This window comes from Melanostigma gelatinosum, assembly GCF_949748355.1.
Source record: "Melanostigma gelatinosum genome assembly, chromosome: 10".
In the NCBI taxonomy this organism is placed as follows: domain Eukaryota; kingdom Metazoa; phylum Chordata; class Actinopteri; order Perciformes; family Zoarcidae; genus Melanostigma; species Melanostigma gelatinosum.
This window is the reverse complement of record NC_136643.1, coordinates 27,716,038-27,739,256: the sequence shown is the minus strand read 5'-3', so window position 1 is coordinate 27,739,256 and position 23,219 is coordinate 27,716,038. Positions and strand designations below refer to the sequence as shown.

Sequence of the window (23,219 nt, the reverse complement as noted above, 5' to 3'; positions counted from 1 at the left end):
AAGAGCTTCAAATGTTTTGTTGAAATGATACTGGATGCTACGAACAATCGTATGGACAACATGTTAAAGGACTTGCAAGATCTCAATACAAGAGCATTCAATACACCCAGAAGGAAATGGATGACCTGAAATCAGCCAACGCAAATCAGCTGGCCGCGTGCCATAGTAAGCAACAGGATACGATGAGGCCATCAACAAGGCCATCTTGTTGACATCAAGGCCATCAACAAGAAAATGGACTGTTTAGGGGGCCAGTCCAAGAGAAATAACCTGGTTATTGATGGGAAGGTAGAAACTGAAACCGAAGGATGGGCTGAGGTGGAGGACAAGGTACGGAGATTACTGTTGGAAAATCTACAGCTTGGGAGCAACCGTGAGTTGGAGCTGGAGCTCGCACATCGAATGGGACGGCCGGGTGCAGACGGCAGCAACAGACTACGGCCGGTAGTCGTCAAGTTCCTTCGATACGAGGACAAAGTAATAAGAAATAAGATCTATGAATTAAGTTGTATGACGCAACCAAACAATATCCATATGCTTGCAATATCTGACACATTTAGATCCCTCAATTAAAAATACAGAACTAGCGGTTGATGGATATACAGTGTTCAGGAAAGACCGGAATAGATATGGGGGAGGCGTGACTTTTTATGTCCAGAATAACATTCCAGTAACAGTACGAGGTGATTTAATGATGTGTGACATTGAGGCACTGTGGTTACAAGTTCACATGCCACAAACTAAACCTATACTTGTGGGTTGCTGCTATAGGCCGCCTAGTGCAGATAGGTCATGCTTAGACTCAATTTGTGAAATGTTGGATAAATCTAGTGACGAAAACTGAGAAGTGTTTTTTGTTGGTGATTTAAACATTAATTGGTTATCTACCTGTCCGTTAAAGAAGAGGCTTCTTGCAGTAGCCAGTGCTTGTAACCTAACAAACTATTACACTACCAACAATAACTAGTACAAATAAGAATGGGCTAAGATCAAAATGTATCGATCACTTCTTGACAAATACACCTGAACACTGCTCTAAAGCAGTATCAGTCGTTCTTGGTTTCAGCTATCACAATTTAATAGCACTTCAAATGAAAACTAAAGTCCCTAAAGCAGCCTGTAAGATTAAACACAAAAGTTCATACAAGCACTTCCAAGAAGAATCTTTATGGAGGATGTATAAAATGCAAACTGGTCAATAGTGTGTCAACAGGAGGACCCAGATTTGGCACTCAGTATATTCATGAAATTATTTATGGAAATTGCTGATAAACATGCAACATTGAAAAAAACAACTGTAAAGGCAAAATGTGCCCCATGGGTCAGTAGAGATTTAAAAACACTTATGGTGCAACGAAATGAGGCAAAAAAGTGGCTGAAACATCTGGCTTACTGTCCGATAAGAAAATGTACTGTAAATTAAGAAATCAGGTAACTAAATTGAATAGAGGGAAAAAGAGTATTACCACAATAAAATTAATGACTCAAAGAACGACGGACAAAAACTGTGGAAAATTATGAATGATACAATGGGTAGGTCATCACATCAAGCAAAGCCTAACATAATAAATAATGGTACTTTTCTAACCAACCCAGCAGAGATTGCCAATTACTTTGAGTAAAGTTGATAATCTCAGAAAGAACTTGACCCACTGATGGCTCCTCCTCATGCACACTAATTGAGAATCATATGCTGAAGGATAACAACTGCCAATTTGATTTTGAGCAGGTTACTTCCCCTGACATTGAGAGAATGTTGTTGTCTCTGCCAAGTGATAAACTGGCTGGTATAGACCATCTAGATCAGGGGTCGGCAACCTTTTCTATCCAAAGAGCCATTTTGTCCTATTTTCCACCAAATAAAATTTGTCTGGAGCCGCAAAAGCTATTTGATATCACAGCTTGTAAAGTGTTATATATAGTTATATTATATATACAAAAACAATAGTTTGTTGTATTTATGAAAATATAGAACAAGAATAAAGACAATTCTTGACATTTTACCTGATATAACAATATCGAACTCTTATGAAGAGCTCAGTTTGCTGCAGCAGTTGAGGAATCCAAAAGCAATGGAATCCAGGAGCATTTGATGTAATAGACCATGATATTATGATTACTAAACTTAAAAGTTATGTGTAAGAGTAATTTTGTATTCACAGTTTTTTGTATTTTGTTGATTGCAAAAGTATGTGTGTTATGCCCTTTAAAATGTTTACCATGTAATATAGTTAAAGTAATTGGTCATCTTGCAAAATGTGCTTTGACGTATATGTTTTTTGCCCTATTAAGATAAAGGCTCCTCTATTCTGTCCTGCTATTGGATACTTTTTGGTTGACTCCTTTAAGTAGGCTTTGATGGAGCAGGGTGTAGATCAACAATTTTTCTGACTGCAGATTATAGACCTTTTTATAGAGGTAGCAGAAGGTCAATGTTTTGGTACTCGTTATTGCACATGGATTTTGTTTAGTTTTTGTGTACATGGAATAAAACTACTTTTAACTACGAGCTACGAGCCTCATCCTTGCACAGCTAACAAGAAAAAGTTAGCCTGCAAGAGCACATGGTAGTCTACACGATTCAGAACCCATTACATCTTGCAAGAAGTGGCCAAGAAGGACGATAAAATAAGCTGCCACTACATTATGGATTCAGCATTATGGCACTTTCTTGGATGGTCAGTTATCTTTGAGAGATCGCAGAGAGTCTTTTATAATGGTAGCTTATCAAACTGCAGATACATTAGCTGTGGGGTTCCATAAGGAAGTTGCTTAGGCCCCTTACTCTTTTCTATTTTCACAAATGATCTCCCTTTGTTAATTAAGAATGCCAAAATGGTATGTATGCAGATGACACGACACTGGATAGTACTGCTTCAACTATACAGGAACTTGCAACCATTCTGAATCAGGATCTAGAGCAGTGGTTCTCAACTGGTCTGGCTGGTCCGGGACCCACCATCACCCCTTAATGACAAGCCGCGACCCACAACCCAAATTATATACATATATATATTCAAGAAGTCTAGTAGTAGTAACGTCTCTGTAGTAAACAACTGCCAAATCAACACACACTTGAGATTCAATCTCACAAACGGTATGAAGAAAAGCACAAAAGATTTTTTTAAACATTTGTATTTGAAGAGAAAAGTGACTGGATTTTAAAGAAATCAGCATTCACCATGAATCTGGTTTCCACCCTTGGACACAGTCCTCAGCCTTCAGCCATGACGTCCCAGCATGCCCGTGTAAGGCTCTGCTGTGCTTCACCTGTTTCTAACACGACAAAGACCAGAAGGACGTCTCTAACTCCAATAGATATATTTTGTGAACACACTGAGTGAGAAATGGATCGACAGCAACACCACATGAAAAGTCGCATTGACTAATAAAAAACATCTTTTGTCCCTACACAGAATCACAAACCTCCAGAGTGCTGCGAAGCAGCCTCCGCTGATTCAGCCTCCACAGCGCAGCACAGCACCACAAGAAGCTGTGCAGATGCGTGTAAAGAGCTCCCAGAGCTCCGGAGAACGCCTCAGTCAGTCTAAGTCCATGGTGCTGCAGGAGTCCGACCTACCTAAAAATCCTGCAAGTAGACCGCATCGAACCTCCATCCTACAGTGGTGCAGTTCAGTTTTTAACTTTTGTTTCTGTTTGTAGATCTCTCGGCATCGCAGGAATCAGTCTCAGCACAACGTCTTAGTTGCAGGACTTGCTGTTTTTGAACCATTGGTATGTCCTAAAAAGGATTTGTATGGCAGAGGTTAGGGGCCATGTGAAAAATGAATTTGAGTTCTGATCCAAGTGAATGGTCAGAATTCTGAAATGAAAGTTACTAATCTGACTTTAAACTCTGATAATAGATTTTTCACATGTAGCACTCATCCTTTAAAGTAGATTTGTATCAAACCCATTTCAGACATTAGTTCTACGTGTTTCCAATAGAAATAAACTCTTATTTCAGAAGTTTTTCAGAATGAAGATGAGAATTGATTTAAGAACATCTGGATGCATATTTTAAATTCATTTTAAAACTGTTCTCACTCCCAGAGTGTGGAATACCGCAGCTTGTTCGGTGCTCTTCTTCATATCGTATATTTTCACAGCACAGTAATTAACTTGGAATCACACAAATCCTGCAAACAGATGCACTGTCCCATCACAGATTAAATATAAACCCTCCCTCCTACTTCACCCAAATCCTCTGCCACATCTGTTCTGTATTTAATTAGTTTTTGGTTTCTGAATTAAGTGAACATCTGAAGAATTAAAAACACCCCATGGCATCACTATTTTTTTATTTATGTTCAAATAACATGCGTGTTTGTGTGTCTGTGTTCAGGTCGAGCTGAAAGGTGAACATCTGAATGTGGCTAAAATCTCAGAGAGCGGTAAGAAGCAAAGGAAGAACTGGACCTTCATGTGGAGCGTACTGACCTCAGACCAGCTGCTGTTTTATAAAGAGAGACAACAAGAAACTAGTCTGGTATGAAAATACTGCTTTATTTTGTCTTTATCTTGTCTGTTTTACGAACTGAAACAACACAAGGCAGGACCAAAGTAATCATTCTGCTTAGTGTCACTACTTGTTCCACACAGAGCATGACAAAAGAAAAAAAGTAGAGAATTGTCTGAGGAGGTCTAACAGAAGAACGTAGACAAGCATGGATGATCTCAAAGCTACCTTAAAGTCCATCTCCAGAGACCTCGATGTTCCTTTGTACACCGTGCACAATGTCATCAAGAAGGTTAAGGCCCATGGTAGTGTAGCCAACCTCGCGAGAGAAAAGTTGACCAAAGATTGCAGTCAAGGGTTGTACGAATAGTGAAAGGACCTGGGACAACTGAAAAACAGATTCAAGCTGACATTCAGACAGAAGGAACTATCATCTAAACTCACATCATCCATTGCCAACTCAATGAAAGGAGGTTCTGTGGCAGGACACCACAGCTGAGAGAGATAAGAAAGCCCAGCGGGAGTTTGTCCCAACATAACTACAAGCCAATATCTTACTGGGAGAATGTTCAGTCAACAGATGAGAAAAAGAATGTTGTTTTTTGGTCCACTACATAAACTCTGTTTACAGAAAAAAAGAACCTACAGTCAAACGTGGAGATGGCTCACTGATTTTGGGGTTCCCTTGAATATGTGCATGGAATCATGAAATCTGGAGATTACGAAAGTATTTTGGAGTGCAAGGTTATACTCAGTGTCACAAAGTTGTGTCTCCTTCAAAAGTCATTGTTCCTCCAGCAGGACAGTGTCCCAAAAAACACATCCAACAGCACCCAGGATTGGTTGAAAGGTAAACTCTGGACTGCCAGCAATGAGTCCAGATCTGAATCTAATTAAACACGTGGAAAGATCTGAAAACAGCAGCCTTCAAAGCTGAGATAACTAGAGCAGTTTGCAAAAGAGGAGTGGGCCAAACCACACGTAGAGAGGTGTAGGAATCTCATTGAAGTCTATAGGAAGCGCTTGACAGCAATTATCATATATTTGACGGGTGACCTCACCATCCTCTCTGTGTTCAGAAACCAGGAAGTAAGACAGATGTGGTTCAGCTGAGTGGAGCCCTTATTGAGTGGACGACAGAGAAGTCTAGCAGGAAAAACGTTTTTCAGGTAACAAACCAACACAAACCTGTCACAAGGTAACACTTGACATTGTCATGCACATGTTTCTGCGCTGAAGCTGCTTTTTGTGGATGAGTCCTATTTCGCTCTATGACAGCCACATGCTGGACTCACAGAAACATGATTTCTTATATTTGTACTATAGAAAAAAACTATTTCATGAACCCTCTGGATGATTAACATTTTTAGTCTGGACAAAACCAGTTTAGAGATGTAAATTTATGATTTTCTCACTGACTAGGAGAAACTGAATACAATTATTTTCAGTTTATGTTAATTAAAATGTATATATATTATATTTCACAGTTACAAACACCTTCTTCCCTTTGGGGGAAAAAAGGGTACCCAACTTAAGTCACTATTCTCATCTGATTCCAGATCACAACAAACACAGGAAGTGAGTACCTCCTCCAGACTGACAGCTACTCCACCGCCAGTAAATGGTACGAAGCTATCAGGAAGGCCGTTGACTCTTCTGTAAGAACTCACTACTTACACTAGCTATTATTTTGGATATAATTCAGTGTCTTGATTGTTTTTTGGATTAATAATTTTCAAAATGTCCATCCCAGTTTCTTCAAATGTCTTGTTTTCTATGACCAACAGTCCAAATGTAACCGGTTGTATATGGACCCAAATGCAACACACAAGATTCCAGGGATCTTTGGATTTTATTACAAACTTCCAGATACAGCAGGCAGAGTTAATCAGGGTCAGGATCAGAAGGCTGGTGGGTTTACCCGGTAGTCAGGCAAGGCGGGTAGAACAGGGCAGGCAGGGTCGGTAACAGGAGATCAGTCCGTGAGAGCGTGCTTGAGAGTCTGGCATAGAAAACCGAAAAACAATCTGGCAAATGTGTGTCTGGGAGGCAGGAGTCTATAGAGGGGCTTGATTACTGATCAGAGGCAGGTGAGTGAACAGGTGAAGGGAGTTTAGACTGATGAGGAGGGAGTGACTGACAAGTAGAGTGACGAGGGTGTGGAGCTGAACTGTGACACCAAACCTCAAAGATATTCAGTTTTCTGTTATATATGATCTCACAGAAATAAGTGAAATGACCACCACCTCTTGACAGTACATTACGTGGTGGTCGCACATGTGTTAAAATTACATGTGGGCACCATTGAGAGAATTCCAATGAAAAGTCAATTAGGATCCTTTTTTTAATGGTGCAGACACAAATGAAATGGATGCACGTGAATATGCTATGCTCTAAGCTAGTGACGTGGTATAAACAGTTAGAAGGATTATGGTGGATGGGTCAAACACAGGACTTTCTACCAGGAGACCGCATTGTGCAGCCAGCATGCTTTTCTGGCTATTCTGACCCACAATCCTTTGCGCAGCAGATATGAACAATCAGTTTTCAGACACCATTCACCAAGATTCATATTTACTAAGACAGAGAAATGTACAACTCACGAGAAGCTGTGCGAGAAGCTGTGCGAGAAGCTGTGCGAGAAGCTGCGACGGAGAGGCCACAAAGTGAGATGTGCCTCTGCTGCCTGAACAGGGTTAGGGTTAGCATGTCGAAACACAGAGAATCAGAGACAGTCAGAAGAGCACTTCCAGGAAGTTTAACAAAAGACTCATGCTTGAACTGCAATATAATTATGAAGGTACATATGCTGTTTTGAATAATACTGAGTTCTTGCAGTTATTGAACATTCAGGTTTACAAACATGATATAGCTGCATGGGTATACACATATTCATAGACAAATCCCTTTGCTTCAAGCTTTGTTCAAAGAATATGACCTTATATTACAAACTACATGTAAGTGTAATATTAATTTCATACAACTTTAAATGCTAGATAAATCTGACTAATAGGGAAACATGCAAAATATTAGAGCTACAATTAGCAGAGGGACCCACAGAGGGTTGCTCCCCATTTCTAGGAGGTGTTCTTTTTTTGTGCCAGCCTTTCCCCCTCAACTTATGAAAGGGATTCAGGAGCTATGGAGGAGAGAAAATTACATTTTTTGGGAGTTCATCCAAGCTGTTTTATCCCGCAAAACACCTTTGTTTTTGTATATGTTCCAGTTAGCAATTCAGAATTGTTCAGGCGTTCAATTGAGGGGATACAGTGAAAATCAATCATTGCAAGTGTAATGATGGATTGTTAAGGACTTAAGCTGATTTCTATAAATGTTTATGGTTTGGGTTATCCCTTGATCATGACAAGGGAATGAGAAGCTGAACAAAATGTGGATATAAAATAACTATTACAGCTGACATACCTATAGCTAGCCACAAACGAGGGGTAGCAACTTTGATATTTGTTTGAAAATGTTAAAGTGAAAGACAAAGAACATGGTATCCTGTCACTGGTGAATAGCTGTGCCTCACCCATAGTGATACTATTGCAAAATGAGCAGGAGTTTGTATATGTGCTACTTAATACTGTGAAGAAATTACTTTTCTTGCTGTATGGAGGACTTTTCATCCTCTAAAAAGACACGATACCCAATATCACAATATTTCAGAATCAACCATTTTTAATGCAAAAGGAGATTACTATATGGCAACCAAATTGGCTTAGCGCATGTATCAGACCACAATGCAATATACCCAACATGTCAAGTGAAATGTTTTATAAATGTTTGTTACAGCTTAAGGAGACATGTGCTGTGTTTTGGTGAGACAATAAAATGTAAACCAGACTATCTTGCAATGGGATCACACCAAACGCAAAACCACTTCTTTAGTAATTCTCGATACAGTAGGTCTTTCTACGGATTTTCACTTCAGAGTGAAGACTTGTTTATATATCGTCAACTGCGAGATTAAACAAGTAAAAACGGAAGACCCACAAAAAAAAGAATAGTCGGAGAAGTGATGGTCAATACATAGAATAAAAAAAACATTAAGAATTATTCCTAAACTTTATCATAGTTTAATGGAATGTCAGGCTATGTTACGGCCTATATAATATGTCTAAAGAAACACAGGGAGAAAGACAACAAGTTTACCTGAAACCCTTTGCAAAATTAGAACAAACAATAAAGTAGAATTTATTGACCGAAAGATGATTCACAGAAATAAACCGAATACAATTTCTGAAATGGAGGCATAATACATCAGGGTCTCCCAAGACCAAACAATGGCAGAGAAGCCCTTGAAAGCTTCCCCAATGTTACCCAATTTGGTTCAACAAAGGATCTCTACCAAGCAGCCAGACAAGACAAATGATAACTAGAACAGAGCTGTATCAAATTGCTTTTAAAAACACAGTTTCAGTAGGAATAACATAACGACAGCAGACAACAAACAGCTCACAGGCTAAATGGGCAGGAGCTCTGGTTCTGGGGGTTGATATACAGTTCGCCAAAAATAGAACCATTCTGAGTGAATTTAGTATCGAACAAAGTTTTACAACATATAATCTATGAGAAGGGTTCCATTTTAGACCTGTTCAATATACTAAACTGGAAGTGGTTAGATATTGTACAGAAAATTTGTGATGGAAAGCATTGTAAAAAAAAGTGTGAAAGAAGATGAGTTTTCCCTGAAAATGGGAACAATGAATTCGATTTAGAACAATGTACATTATTGGATAACATTTTGAATACCCAAATAATAGACAATATCACCAGTTGTAACCTCTATCCTCTTCTTTGCAGATGAAAGTTTTGATGTTCTATTTCTGTTTTATTTGTGTATGTAAATATGCAATAAACACCAGTAAGTGAAAAAAGTCTATCTGAGACATTGGTTAATTAAATGTTTTTCAGAATGAGCAACCATGATGTTCTTTATATCCTTGGTGAAATGACAGCCTTCCTGGGATTCGTTGTAACTCTTTTTCTTTTCAGACTAAACTTCCTCCGCGGAGATCAAACAGCACAGAGTACCTGCCCAGACACGGTTCCCTACCTGGATATGGCTCCGCCTCTCCCAACACCAAGCAACGCAACCCAGTCCACAGACGCTCCATCAGTGAGTGACTCACCCAAACCCATTGTTACTATAGATAATATCTGAGAGGACAGCTGTTTGTAGTCTTCTTTTGAATTGGATATGATCACTCTGAGTGAAAGAGTCAAAGGCAAGTATCACCCAACTGCAGACTCTGCAGAGATTTATGACAACTTTCATGTTTTAGTTTTAATAACATTCCTGTTTTGGTTCACTTCCACCACTTTCACAGCATTGTTTTCGGCCGCAGATGGCAGCTATTATCAGAATAAAAGGTCCAGAACCCCACTGTCACTACCAGCTCAGCAGCAGACACACACAATTGGAGACTATCTGGTGAACATAGCATTTAGCAGCTAAAGAGAACGGCTATCAGAGAAGATGGCTGTTGTGTTTCTCTGAAGTTATGGCTGGTTTACAATCTAACAGTATCCTGAAAAATCTTGCCTAGAACTCAAAATCCCAGGTGCTAACTAAACAGCAGTGTCTAACCAACACTCTACAGCAAATTTGTGGCCATCCTTAGTATCTTGTTGAGGTTTCTGGCTCTATCCCGCTGATCTTTGGGCCTAGTAGGCCTTGAAAGCTGAGCACCACACCATGCCACCCAAAGCTTCTAACAATGCCACCGAGGAATTTGTCACCATTTGTTGGACCAGCAAAAATCTTATACAGACCAATGCTTGAAAAACAAGCATTGCTCTTTTAGAGATCTCTGGTGTTTCTGGTGGAAAGAATGTTGTTGTTGGTGCTATTTATTGCTAACCTGACTCTGCCATAAACGATATCAATGAAAGTCTGTTCAGTTATTTTGACCTGATAAACAATGGCGATAAACTCTGTTTCATTTGAGGATATTTCAATACAAACATTTGAAAAAATAGATTATATACTCCTACCAGGGATTTTCTAAATATGCATTACTCTAATTACTATTCTCATAGACCTTTCAAAGGCCTTTGATACATCCATTATCCAAACCGCTTATCCTGTTCAGGGTCGCGGGGCGCTGGAGCCGATCCCAGCTGACATTGGGCGAAGGCAGGGTACACGCTGGACAGGTCGCCAGTTCATCGCAGGGCACATGTAGAGACAGACAAACATTCACGCTCACATTCACACCTACGGGCAATTTCAAGTCACCAAATAACCTGAGCTGCATGTCTTTGGACTGTGGGAGGAAACCGGAGAACCTGGAGGGAACCCACGCTGCATACTCCACACAGAAGGACCACCCGGGATCGGGGATTGTGAGGGATTTACGTTTTAAAGCTCCTAATTATGGATATAATGTGATACAGTATATTTACTTGTAGGAGTCTGGTCATTTCATGCATTAAGTGTCTGTGAGAGGGGGTTTCAGGAATGTGCTGGAGTGGGGGTTGTGTGAAAGTGGCTGCTAGAGGTGTGAAGTTTAGGACAATGGGGCATAGGCCCAGGTGGGGCTTGTTGGACTTCAGCCAATCAATGAGCTGATCGATGAGCTGAGGAATGCAACTCTGGGGGGACAAAAGGTTTTGAAGCTCTGGGGGATTTTCAGATCTTCTGCTGGCCACCGAGGAGGCAGACCAGCCTTCTGGGTGTCTCGGATTGGATCTCACATTTGATTTTATATATAGGTTTGTTTTGTTATTAGTGGTGTGATTCGGTTTGTAACTGTCTGTATCTGCTTTTATGCTTCTTGGATAATAAATCCATTTGATTTTTACTTTAACCTGCTGTAGTGTTTTGGAGGCGATTGAGACAGCATGGCTGCAAGGGGGGGGGGGGCGATTTCTCCCTGTGTCCAGAAGTTGTAACAGGATCGAACCCGGGTCCCTCTTGCTGTGAGGTGACAGTGCTAGCCACTACACCACCGTGCAGCCTTTGATACAATTTGAAACAGTGATACAGTGTCATCAATATGGTTTTCATGATACTATCTGAGTCAGTGGGGGTCCCGGACTTTATTGATTAACCCAACAGCAGATGGGAAAAAACTGTATTTGTGGCGTGAGGTCTTGGTCCTGATGGACCACTGCCTCATGCCAGATGGAAGGGGCGCGAACAGTTTATGTAAGTTTATGTAAGCAGAAGGACTCCACAGCATCAACGGGGGAGTCACACAGGGTGATAGGGGGAGGAACCCACAACCATCTCCCCTGTCTTTAGAGCGTTGAGCTCTTAAATTGTTCAGACTGCACCAGGTCACCAGATGGTCAGTCTCCCACCTGTAGGTGGACTCATCCACACCAGAGATGAGTCCAATGATGGTAGTGTCACTTCAGGAGCTTGACAGACTATGTGACCGGAGGTGCAGCTGCGGTGTAGAGCAGTATTTCTCAAACTGTGTGGCATGCCCCTCTAGTGGGGTGCAGCAGTGATATAGCAGGTGGGGCACATGGAGATTTTTTTATTTCAAGAACTTTATTCATACCTGAAAACTTCTCACTTTTTGGTGAAATTTGCCATTTTGAATCAAAATATATCATTCACGTGAATCGTGTAGATCCGTAGAGGTTTTTCTGGGGGCGGGGGGTCAACTGGGCAGCCAGCGTTTCTGAGATTGGAGTGAGACGAGGAGAAAAGGTGATGTCGTGAACTTCGCAATAAAATATCTTTGATGTGACGTGTCGAGTCTTGGCCAATCAGCGTTCAGATGTCTACACCGTCTTTTCCTCCGTTACAGTTTAAGTTCTGTAATGGTCCGTCACCGTTCACACTTGCTGGGTTAAGGCTAACATCCACTGCATGCGGAACTTTATGGACTGTTAACATTCGTCAGTATCGCGATTTAGGAGGAAAAAATGTAATGTGATGAAAAAATCGTATATATTGAGAGTAAATATTTTGCATGTATACATATGTTATATAACAGCAACAGCTGGGCAACACTATCATGTAAGTCACTTTTTACACACTCCAAACACAATTAAAGCTGCGAGCAGCGATGAACGGGCCCTCGCCATGTACGCGTCGGGGTGCCGACGGGACTCCGGCCTGCGCGTCCGAGAACGTCCGAGAACGTCCGCGACCGTCGGATGGCACGTCCGCGACCGTCGGATGGCACGTCCGCGACCGTCGGATGGCGCGTCCGCGAGCGAGACGTGTTTAATCCCGCGTGGACCCCCTGATGCCGGAAATGACGCTTTGCAAATAGTCCTTTGGAATTGTAGGACAAACAGTTGAGAAGTTATGTGTATTGATATTAAGCCACGCCCCTAAGAAGTTTATTGGTCCATATCTTCTAAACGCTAAGAGGTATCGGAAAGCTTTTAATAACTTTTGATGAGGTCGATCCATTAATGATCCACAGCAAGTGTATATGGTTTGTATATTGATTTCGGCCTATTTCTTGTCGCTATACTTTAACGAACTCCTCCTAGGGACTTCATCAGATCCACTTTAAATTTTGCCAGTACCATGTCAAGACCGTTGTGATTAAAAGTTACTCAAAGCTTTACGTTTGACGGAATCGTTTAGCCGTAGCGGGCGTTTACTTTACGTAATTCCCCGTGAAAAAAGCTGTTGTAACTCAGCTGCACTTGTTCCAAACGGTCTCAAACTTCACATGCTTGATACCACTCACGGCCTGAGGATGTCTACAAGCTTATTGTCACTAGTACTCACAGCGATACCTGCTGGCGAAAGGAAATCTGCGTTTTCTGACAAACTGCATCCCATTTACGTGACTTTTACACTACGCGGTTCACGCTTGACACAGAGCAACACGACGCACACGTTCTGTAGCGCCAGGCAGAGGACGCAGGAAGCATCGGACTGTTTGCAAAGTGTCAATTCCGGCACCAGGCGGTCCACGCGGGATTGAACACGTCGCAGCCGTTCTCGGACGCGCAGGCCGGAGTCCCGCCAGCACCCCGACGCGCACATGGCGAGGGCCCGTTCATCGCTGCTCACAGCTTTAATTATACCAACTAATTTAAGCAACTAGAAGATTTACCACAATATCACGTATTTACCACAATATCACGTATTTTTCGCCACGAATCGGCGACCTATGCACTCCGTTTGCAACTCCCAACACAACGCTGTCCGCTATCATGCCGGATGGATACATGAGAAAGCACGAGGATTCGACCGCGAGTCGACTCACAGCTTCCAAATTCCTCTCCTTGAAACCATTCAAAAGTTACATACATAAAGCCAACGAACAAACCGCTCCTCAGCAAAAAAAATTATACGCATCGTACCTTGAGGTGATTTTCGTGACGAAAAACGCTGGAAATTGATTGTAATCCGTTTGAGATGTGTGCGCTGTCTCCTGCAGTCTGTGTTAAAATGGAGGTTCTGGGCGAAACTGTGACGAAATGGTCAGCATTTTCCTGCTAGGCGAATCATTTTACGCGTGGGGGTTGTGCCACACGGATCGGGATTTGTAGTGGCTAAAAGGTCTGTCAAGCTACTTAATAACCCACCTACTGCTTTCCTGAGTCTCTTCTGCACTGAACAAGGTGTCACATGATGAAATCCGCCAATCACAGGCCTTAAAAAGGTTTCCATCGACTCAGACAGAGATGAGAAAATTCCATGGAGGAGATATGAGATCTCAAAATGGCGCCAAACTGCTGTATTAGGATGTATTGAACGCTAGTAGTGATACAACAAGTGAAATATATAGTTAAATAGTATATAAAATATATATAAAAACCAGCGCAACAGCTGGTTCCAAAAATGAGAATTTGGCTTGACTACTCAAACCTCTATTATGCTGGCCTGCTTCACTCAATTGAAGTAAAATTTGTTGGTGGAGACTGTGGCGTATTTTTAGACTTGTATCTTGTTGACAAATATTAAGTAATATTTACACAATATATCTTTGATCTACTACTTCTCTACACAACTATTCAAATATGAATGTTGCATTTTTTTAAACTGGGCTACTGTTATGTAATAAAATTGTCTTAACATAAGGCTTCTACAAAACATGAAACATCTTCTTTTAAACTACAGCAGCTTTACTTGTTAACTGGTGAAAGAGGTCACTGCTGACAGACACACCAATACCAACATATATAATCTGGTTGGCATTGCCAGACAAAACATTTCTAAATCAGTGCTGCCAATAACAAATTTAAGGACACAAACGCAGAAGGCAAGCCTTTGCCACACTTTGACAGTCATCAAGAACCTCTTTTCCCTCTGACGACGAACACATTGTCAGGAGTGAAGCCGTTCTGTGTTGCATTTCCATGGATGACAAGGATCTTCATGACATGTTGAGCATAGTCCTCTTCAATGACATCTTTGAAATTCAAATTTACTAATGTTCATTTTTACGTCTTCGAGTCTGTGTCTGGATGTTGACGATTGAAAACAAATGAAAAGAATGTCAGGTATTTCAGGTTTAGTGTGTATGTTCTTTTCTGCAGATATGTTCAGCAGCTCCAAGCTGAAACACAGCACCTCCGACAGCGCTGACAAGAACGGAGTGAAGAACAGACTGAAGAAATTCATCACCAGACGTCCGTCCATGAAGACTCTGAAGGAAAAAGGCCTCATCAAAGGTTTCTGCTTTTTCTTTACACATTAAACCTCGAACATATGAGTGCCCTTACATAGCTTTTAGGGTGTTACAATCCTCCTGTTACAACCCTGTAGGAGTTAGGGAAATAACTAAACTGTTTATAATTATTGTTTAACATGATCAATTAGTCATTAAACCTTCAGTAACCTCTAATAATTAACTGAGGTAGCGTGGGAGAAGAATGATGTGCAAATTCACTATGGGTTATTGAAGGAGCAAAACATAGTGAAGTATAAGATAAAATAAGATAATCCTTTGTTAGTCCCTCAGTGGGGAAATTACAGGATTACAGCAGCATTGCTCACAAGTAAATAAAATAAAAGATAAAAATCAAGTAATATAACTAAACTAAACAGTAAACAGTAAAACAGTAATAAAATAAGACAGGAAAGAAGAATATTAAATATACCAGTATATTCAGAATATTTAGATTTAATTTAATATTTAGATTTAATTTAATTTATGGTTTAGACAGGACCTATAAAGCTTTTGGTCGATTAGTCATACTTCTAGAACAGAGGTCTTCAACAGGGGGTCCGCGGCCCCTAGGGGGTCTGTGAACTCTTTGGTTGATTAGACAATTAAAAAAAAGAAAATAAAAAAATATATATATATATTAGGGGTGTAACGGTTCACAAAATTCACGGTTCGGTACAATACAGTGGAGCCACGGTTCGGTACGTTTCGGTACAGTAGAAAACTATAAATGCCAGAGAAATGTACTTGATTTTAAAATATATTTATTCATTACAAGTTATTCTTTGACTTTGAACAATGATGGAACTATACCTGAGTGACCCATCTTCTGGGGTGTCTTCTTAGCAACACATAAGCATAAAAAACAAAAACTGTTCCTTCATGTTATGTAGTATTGTTACTTACATATTCTCCATCATCATCTTAGTATGACCAATGACGGAACTAAACCTGAGTGAACTGTAGTGCGTCTCACAACGCAAAAGTGCCGACTGGAGTAGAACGTGTTTCTTTGGTGGTGGGCGTGTCAGAGAGCACGCTGTCCGTTACGTCATGTGGGTTGCCAGTTTGAGAACAGTGGCTCCACCGAAAAGATATTTCCCACAATTTAAGCTTCTGCATTTTCCAAATGCACTAGTATTATTATACTATTACTATTATTATATTATACTAGTATTATAACTTTTAATTTCTTTTAACTTGTCTTTTTCTGTGTTTTTCTGTCTAACTATGTGTTTCTTGTGTTGCTGCCTGTCTTGGCCAGGTCTCCCTTGCAAAAGAGATTTTTAATCTCAATGGGACTACCTGGTTAAATAAAAGTTAAAAAAATGAATAATGAATAAAAAAAAAATTTCTTTATTCTAACGTATTGTTCGGTTCGCCATGCGTACCGAACCGTGAGCCTCGTACCGAACGGTTCAATACGAATACGTGTATTGTTACACCCCTAATATATATATATTGTTTTTTTGTTGTTCTCTAAACATGAATCTACCCATTATTTGAATAGTTCAATATTGTATGCAACATAACAGGTATGTTTATGCATGGCAGAGGCACTAATAGGCCATCACTCATTTTTCGTTTTCCACATTTATGAAAACATCAATTTAAACAGCTTGTGTGCATGATTATCATGCAGTTGACAGACAACGTTGATATTAGCATTGATATCAGCTGACAAAGTATGTTTATAAATGGCAGTGGCATGGCCTCCCTACTCACTGTACCGTGCATGAAAGCATGAATATATGAACCTGTGTATTATTTGAATAACTGAGTATTGAATGCACAATAAAGAGGTATGTTTATACGTGGCACTAGGCCCATTTAATATAAAACACAATTTTATACAATACATATAGTCGGGGGTCCCTGCTCCATCTCTCTATCCGTTTGGGGGTCCTTGGCCTAAAAAACGTTGAAGACCTCTGCTCTAGAACACATCAACAATTAGTCATTAAACATGTTGCAATAATAGCTAGAGATTAGCTCACAATGGGATTACACCAGCCACGATGCCAAATCAGGCCTTCAAGTGCCCTCACTAAGACCTCATCCATCTTTAAACTCGGCCTTCATTTCGATCTCAACTAGACACATGCAAAGTTTCATAACTACATCTTGCACAGGTGTGACACCATCACGTCAGATACCTGTTCTGTGGTAGTTCCTGCTACAGTAGGTGTCTCATGACAGCACACACACACACTCACAAGGTACAAATAAAACCTCACACTGATTGTAGGAGCCAGGTTTGGCCTGAGCCATTTGTACACCCTTTTTTGTCACTTCCAGTAATTGAGTCATGTGGTGTTGGGGATAATGGGGATATATGCTGCTCCGTAGTTTAGTTGGATGAATGGAAGGAGAGGGGGTGAGAGGGAGCCTTATTTTTTGTTGACTGCTATTTACACGGCATACACTATTTTCACTGCTATTATCATTTCTTGACGCTGTTGATCACTGTCGATCACCATTGTACAACAAGGAGATGGCGGGTTTGAACACAAAGTTTGTTTGTTGTTTACAAATAAAAATACAAACTCAGCCACTGGATCCGCGAATCATTTACAACCAGCGCGTCTGCAGGTTGGTCTCTCCTACTTAGCCTCTCGGTGACTCATTTTAAGTTGCCGATAGTCACCTACACTGATCAATGTTAAAGTTGTAATGTTTGTCTCAGATCGAGTTTTCGGCTGCCATCTGTTGACTCTCTGTGAACGTGAAGGAACCACGGTGCCAAGGTTTGTTCAGATCTGTCTGGATGCAGTTGACAAGCGAGGTAGGTTCACTAACAGAGGGAGGGGGAGGGGAGGGACTGTAGAGACACAGTAGGCAGAGTAGAGACAGTGGAGACACAGTAGAGGGATAATGACGTACAACAAAGGTCCTAAAGTCTAATTTGAATGTGCTGTAACCCTAAACCACTCGGCGATCCAGGAACTGTCTCTGTTCTTTCATGCCCAGCTTGTTCCCATGTTGAATTAAATGTTTTTGATATTACAATAAAAACCTGTCTTCATAATTTCTAATAATTATTAGCTGAGAGCTATAAATTCATTGTATCACAGTCCTGCAACAGAAACCACTTTTTAGTTTTTCATAGCGTTTATTGATTTCTGTTGGGATTTCAACAACTATAACAAAACCTTTTTTGGAAGATTACCAACCTGAGCTTTAACTTTCTCACATTGAATCATTTAAAACCATAACAATAACTAAGAATGTCAGTTTTGTGGACAACGACAAAAGGAATCCAGTGATTAACCAGTGAACTAACAATCAGAGACAACACGTATTAAGATATTTTATGTCCAAATGACAGAGCTTTCTTTTTACATTTTAAATTACTGATTGAAGTCAGTTTGTGTTTTTTGTGAATATGTATATTATTTATTTGTGGTTTCAGGTCTAGATGCTGACGGGATCTACAGAGTTAGTGGAAATCTGGCAACAATCCAGAAACTTCGCTTTATTGTCGATCAGGGTCAGTTCAATAAAAACATTGTTTCTCCTTGACTGTCATCTACCGTCTACATTTTACTGATTTACAACAAGAAATATGTTTCAACAGAAAAACAATTGCACCAGGATTATGTTTATTCAACACAATGAGGAAAAGTTGCAAAATGTTCCTCATATGAATAAACGTTCGTCCCACATTGGACACATAACATACATCCTGATGAAGGATTGTCTTCTTGTGTTTGTCTCTCACAGCTTGAATGTGCTTCAGTAAAGATGGGGAATTATTATAGAAGTCAAGCATGTGTTTACTTTTTCAACATTTAGCCAAAAACAAGCCTTTTTCCTCGTGGTGTAAAGCACAGCTACTTCCCGTTTATGACACAAATGTTTGATTTTCAACATTTATACTATCAGCTTCATTTTTCTGCATTAAACATGTTTTTACTGCCTCAGATATCTTCCAGCAAAATATACAACATTTATAATTTATTGAATTCATTTAATGTTGAAAATAACAATGATTAAAATTCAGTGATAAACATACGTGAAGTTCTGATGAACTGACTATGTGGTGTTTTACCTTTTGTAATACAGATGTTTTCATCTTTTGTAAAATTTCGAGACTCAAATTAGTACGACAATATTTAGTGGTCAGAGTTTTGGAAAGTCACATGTTGATGTGAAAAAGGAGCCAAAGTAAATGTAAAATACTGTCGATCAAACATTAAATGATGAACTGACCCTTGTCTTATTTTGGTCTCTCTCCCTAGAGGAGGACCTAGACCTGGACCAAAGTCAGTGGGAGGACATCCACGTCGTCACCGGGGCCCTCAAGATGTTTTTCCGGGAGCTGCCCGAGCCACTTTTCCCCTTCAGGTTCTTCCAGCTGTTTGTGGAGGCTGTCAGTAAGTCAAACAAACAAAAGATCAAAATAAAAAAACTAAACTTTATGTCTCTATCTTTATTAGACATCACATCCTATTTGGGATTATTTATAGCCAGAGATATTGGATTTGTCTGTTATCGATCCTCCTGAAATTTCCAGACAAAAACATGCATCAATTTGTAGCCTTCTGTTACCCAAAAGTTATTTTCCTTAAGAAATAGTAATAATAACTTCATTATCATTGCATTTTGCAAAACAAGCTTTGCAAAATGCTCCACAAAACTTCCAAGAAGAAAGAACGCTCTGTGACACAAAGATAAAACAGACAAATATGGTAAAATACCGACAAAAGAAATGATAAATTAATGACAGGTCTCTCAAATATGATTACCAAAAATGGACCAATGAGCAGCTATGACAGGGGAAAACATTAGTTGACAAAAATGTGCTTTTTGTGACGAACTGCAAATAACTTCTCGCAGAGCTGTAACTTTTTTTATTTCTTTTATCTGTTTGGACAAACATCAGTCATCAATGGAATTCAGTGTCGGATGAGCACTGACCAAGCTGCGATATTTGCTCCAGGAGTGTGATGACTTTGAATAAAGGAAAAAATAAATAAACGATATATTAACCCTAACCCTAACTGCACTTAAAAGTCACCTATTTAAATCTGCTTTTAACCTGTAAAGTCAGTTATGTATGTTTTTCTTTTCGTGTTCTTTCTTACTGTTATGTCATCGATTCTGTTCTTATCATAAATGCTTTTATTGTTTCTGTTTTTACCATGTAAAGTGTCCTTGAGTGCCTTTTACAGCGCTATATAAATAAAATGTATTATTATTATTATATGTATTTAAACATGACTTTCAACCAGGAGGCCGGTGTCTGAGACTGGTTTTCTTGTTCCAAAGTGTTGTCGAGTTATTTTGACGTGACATGTTTTACATAGTTGTGTTAAATTGTTTACGTTTAACGTATTTATTTCAAGCCCAACCATTGGGTTTTTCCTAAATCTAAGTGTTTTGTGGCCACCACCCAGGTGTGTGTTTTTGTTTGAACGTACTACTTGTACCATGTGTTACTGCGACTGTAGTGTAGCGCCATATTTTGCTGCACTAATCTACCAGCGTGGAGTTGGGATGCATCAGTGTGTGATGAGTCGGGATGCGAATGTGTTCTCTGTAGCGGACAGCTGATAGATGTTGTGGACAATAACACATGAAGTACAGCAGCGTAACATGATTCATTATTTCAGAGGCTTAGGGTTATGTGATGTAGTTAGTTAGTTCTGTTACTTCTGTCAAGTGTTTAACTGGCCTACAGTTTTTAGTCCGGCTGCTTCAACGTCCCACCCTATTTGCTGCAGTGACATGACTTGTTTTAGACTACGATTACTGAAAGCTGCTTCTGTAATCATTAAAATAAACTGTTAAAGAAAACACATCAATAGCCTGCAAAGTTTTAAAAAGCAACACAGCCTACAATGACTGTTAATTAAAGAAGTGAAATGTGCGCGTGCTGCTCTCTAAATTGGAGAAAATCATGTATTTGGGTGGGTGACGTTCAGATAACGTCTGAGCTGATCTGTTCATCTTTAATACACATGCAAACTTACATACTACATGCCTGATAAACTACAATACTATATACATGTCTAATGACATTACACATGTTAAGCATGTTAACCCACAATATTATACACACTATGACGTTATAATGCACATATTGACCATGTTATCCTACACACGTTTAACTACGTTAATGTACGGACATTATACTGCAATACTGTACACATATTAAACTAAATACTGTATGCATGTTAAATATATCAAACTACAGTAAAATGCATTTATTAAGCTACTGCTCCTGTTGTATTTCTCTTGCAGAGATTAAAGAATCCAAACTCAAAGTTCAGGCTGTGAAGAAACTGATCCAGGAACTGCCCAAACCCAACAAGGACACCATGAAGTTGCTCTTCAGCCACCTGCTCAGGTAAGCCTTCGTCCACCTGAACCACACCTGAAGACTTATTAAGAAGAACTCAAAGTCACCCATTTGAAAACATTCAGTAGAAATTAAAAAATGAATACGCTTACATGTATGAGTCAATCTTTTATCTCAGGACTATTTTGAAGGCATAGCTATATCTCCCTTCTGTGTAGTTCTTTGTATATTCAGTTAGCAAAACCGATGACCCATCCACTGGAGAGTCAATGAAATACATCACCTCTTATGTTATGAGGCATTCATATCTTTAACTTTACTTCTACTTTTTCAAAGAGAGCACTGACATAATACACAGGAAGGATCTTTTTTTGTCTAAACAAGTATTTTGCCATATTAAAACCCAAACGGTCTGCGAGACTGTCTTGGCGGGCCTCGTGTCATTTAAAATGTAAACTAATGTTCCCATGTTTCCCTTTAGTTACTGTTATATCTGTTGTTTTTCAGAGTTCTAGACTTTTCCAGGAAGAACCTGATGTCAACTCAGGGCATTGGCATCGTGTTTGGCCCAACACTGATGTGGCCTGAGCTGGACGCAGGAAACATGGCAGTCAACATGGTCTATCAGAACCAAATTGTGGAGTTCATCCTCATTGAGAGCAAAGAAATCTTCAACCTGGACAGGAAGTAAAGTGCCCTGAAGTGGACCTGATAATCTAATGGACTCACATTCAAACATCAAAGCTGGAAATCACCACATTTCATCAGAAATATTATTGTTTGAACAGAAAACAGAGGCAGAGCCTGGTTTTGACTGGACTGTAAACAATAAACGGATGATTTCTGATGAGAACAAATTTTGAAGAACATACTGTTTTCATTAACACGAACACATCAAGAATATTGTTTATGTTTGAAAATTGCTGAAAATATTTTTCTGCGCAACCGATTGTGGGGGCTTGAGTCTGACCCACAGAGAGAAGGCCGGAGCGCATGTTCCAACTGCTGTTTTCAGTAGCGTCGCTTCTTAATAAATCTACCGAAACTGGTTTACAATTAAAAAGAATTTAATCCAATTACACAATGAAGTACACGACTAACTATCTATAGATATATATTCTCTGCGCAGAGAGGCATTTTACCCATCATCCCAGCCGGGAACCACCGCTGATCCCATCTCAGGAGGACAAAGAGACCGAAAACCTCTCCAGTCCTCCCGCATACAGTTTGAAAATCCCCTCCCCTTTTGCCTATCTCAATTCCCATTGGCTAACTTCAACCGTCTCCTCCTCGCAGGAGCCTCGCACGGGTGTGATCTATAATTGCCTGTCTAGAAATCTCTCTGTCCCTAAGCCTTACTCTTAATACATTCTGACTGTCTGTTATGGCTTAACCCTTCTATGATAAACATTCTATATAAAAGATAAGACTTTGCAACTTTTGGCAAAAGCTTCACAAGTTTCACGTCTACAAATTCTACTAAGATACACTTCTAGCTACTAATCCTAAAACACTTTTATGATTATTCTAATTATGTATTTCCAAAACACTTCTAATTATGAATTATTAATTATGAATCATTAAACACTTCTATTGTAATTTCCTAACACACACTTCTACACTCAAATTTCCTGCACGATGAACAAATGGCGCACAGCCTACCATGTTACCGCTGCTACTGAGTTTAATTCAATGCAGACAACCAGAAATGGACAAGTCCCCATACGGCTCAGAGACTGAGAAAAAACAGGGAGCCAATGAGCCGGCGGCCAAAAGTAGTTTATTTGTCTCGCCAAAAATTAACAGCACTTTTACAAATAAAGCAGCAATTGTGGTGCGCCCGTCAACACAGGTC

At 39.8% G+C, this 23,219-nt stretch overlaps 1 protein-coding gene across 2 annotated transcripts in view; it reads left to right on the top strand.

The window, feature by feature from the left end:
• arhgap15 (Rho GTPase activating protein 15) overlaps positions 1-22,753 on the top strand; it is a 31,580-nt gene extending 8,827 nt beyond the window's left edge. Inside the window, exons 2-13 of one of the 2 annotated variants that reach the window (XM_079277731.1) lie at positions 3,417-3,591; positions 3,664-3,735; positions 4,346-4,489; positions 5,539-5,628; positions 6,019-6,117; positions 9,458-9,581; positions 14,930-15,064; positions 17,747-17,845; positions 18,473-18,550; positions 19,302-19,436; positions 21,307-21,412; positions 21,872-22,753. In XM_079277731.1, the coding sequence (XP_079133857.1) occupies positions 3,417-3,591; positions 3,664-3,735; positions 4,346-4,489; positions 5,539-5,628; positions 6,019-6,117; positions 9,458-9,581; positions 14,930-15,064; positions 17,747-17,845; positions 18,473-18,550; positions 19,302-19,436; positions 21,307-21,412; positions 21,872-22,055 (1,441 nt within the window). In that variant the 3' untranslated portion in view covers positions 22,056-22,753. The remainder of the gene's footprint in view (positions 1-3,416; positions 3,592-3,663; positions 3,736-4,345; positions 4,490-5,538; positions 5,629-6,018; positions 6,118-9,457; positions 9,582-14,929; positions 15,065-17,746; positions 17,846-18,472; positions 18,551-19,301; positions 19,437-21,306; positions 21,413-21,871) is intronic. The other variant, XM_079277732.1, reaches the window with a different exon arrangement.
• The last annotated feature ends 466 nt before the right edge of the window (positions 22,754-23,219 follow it).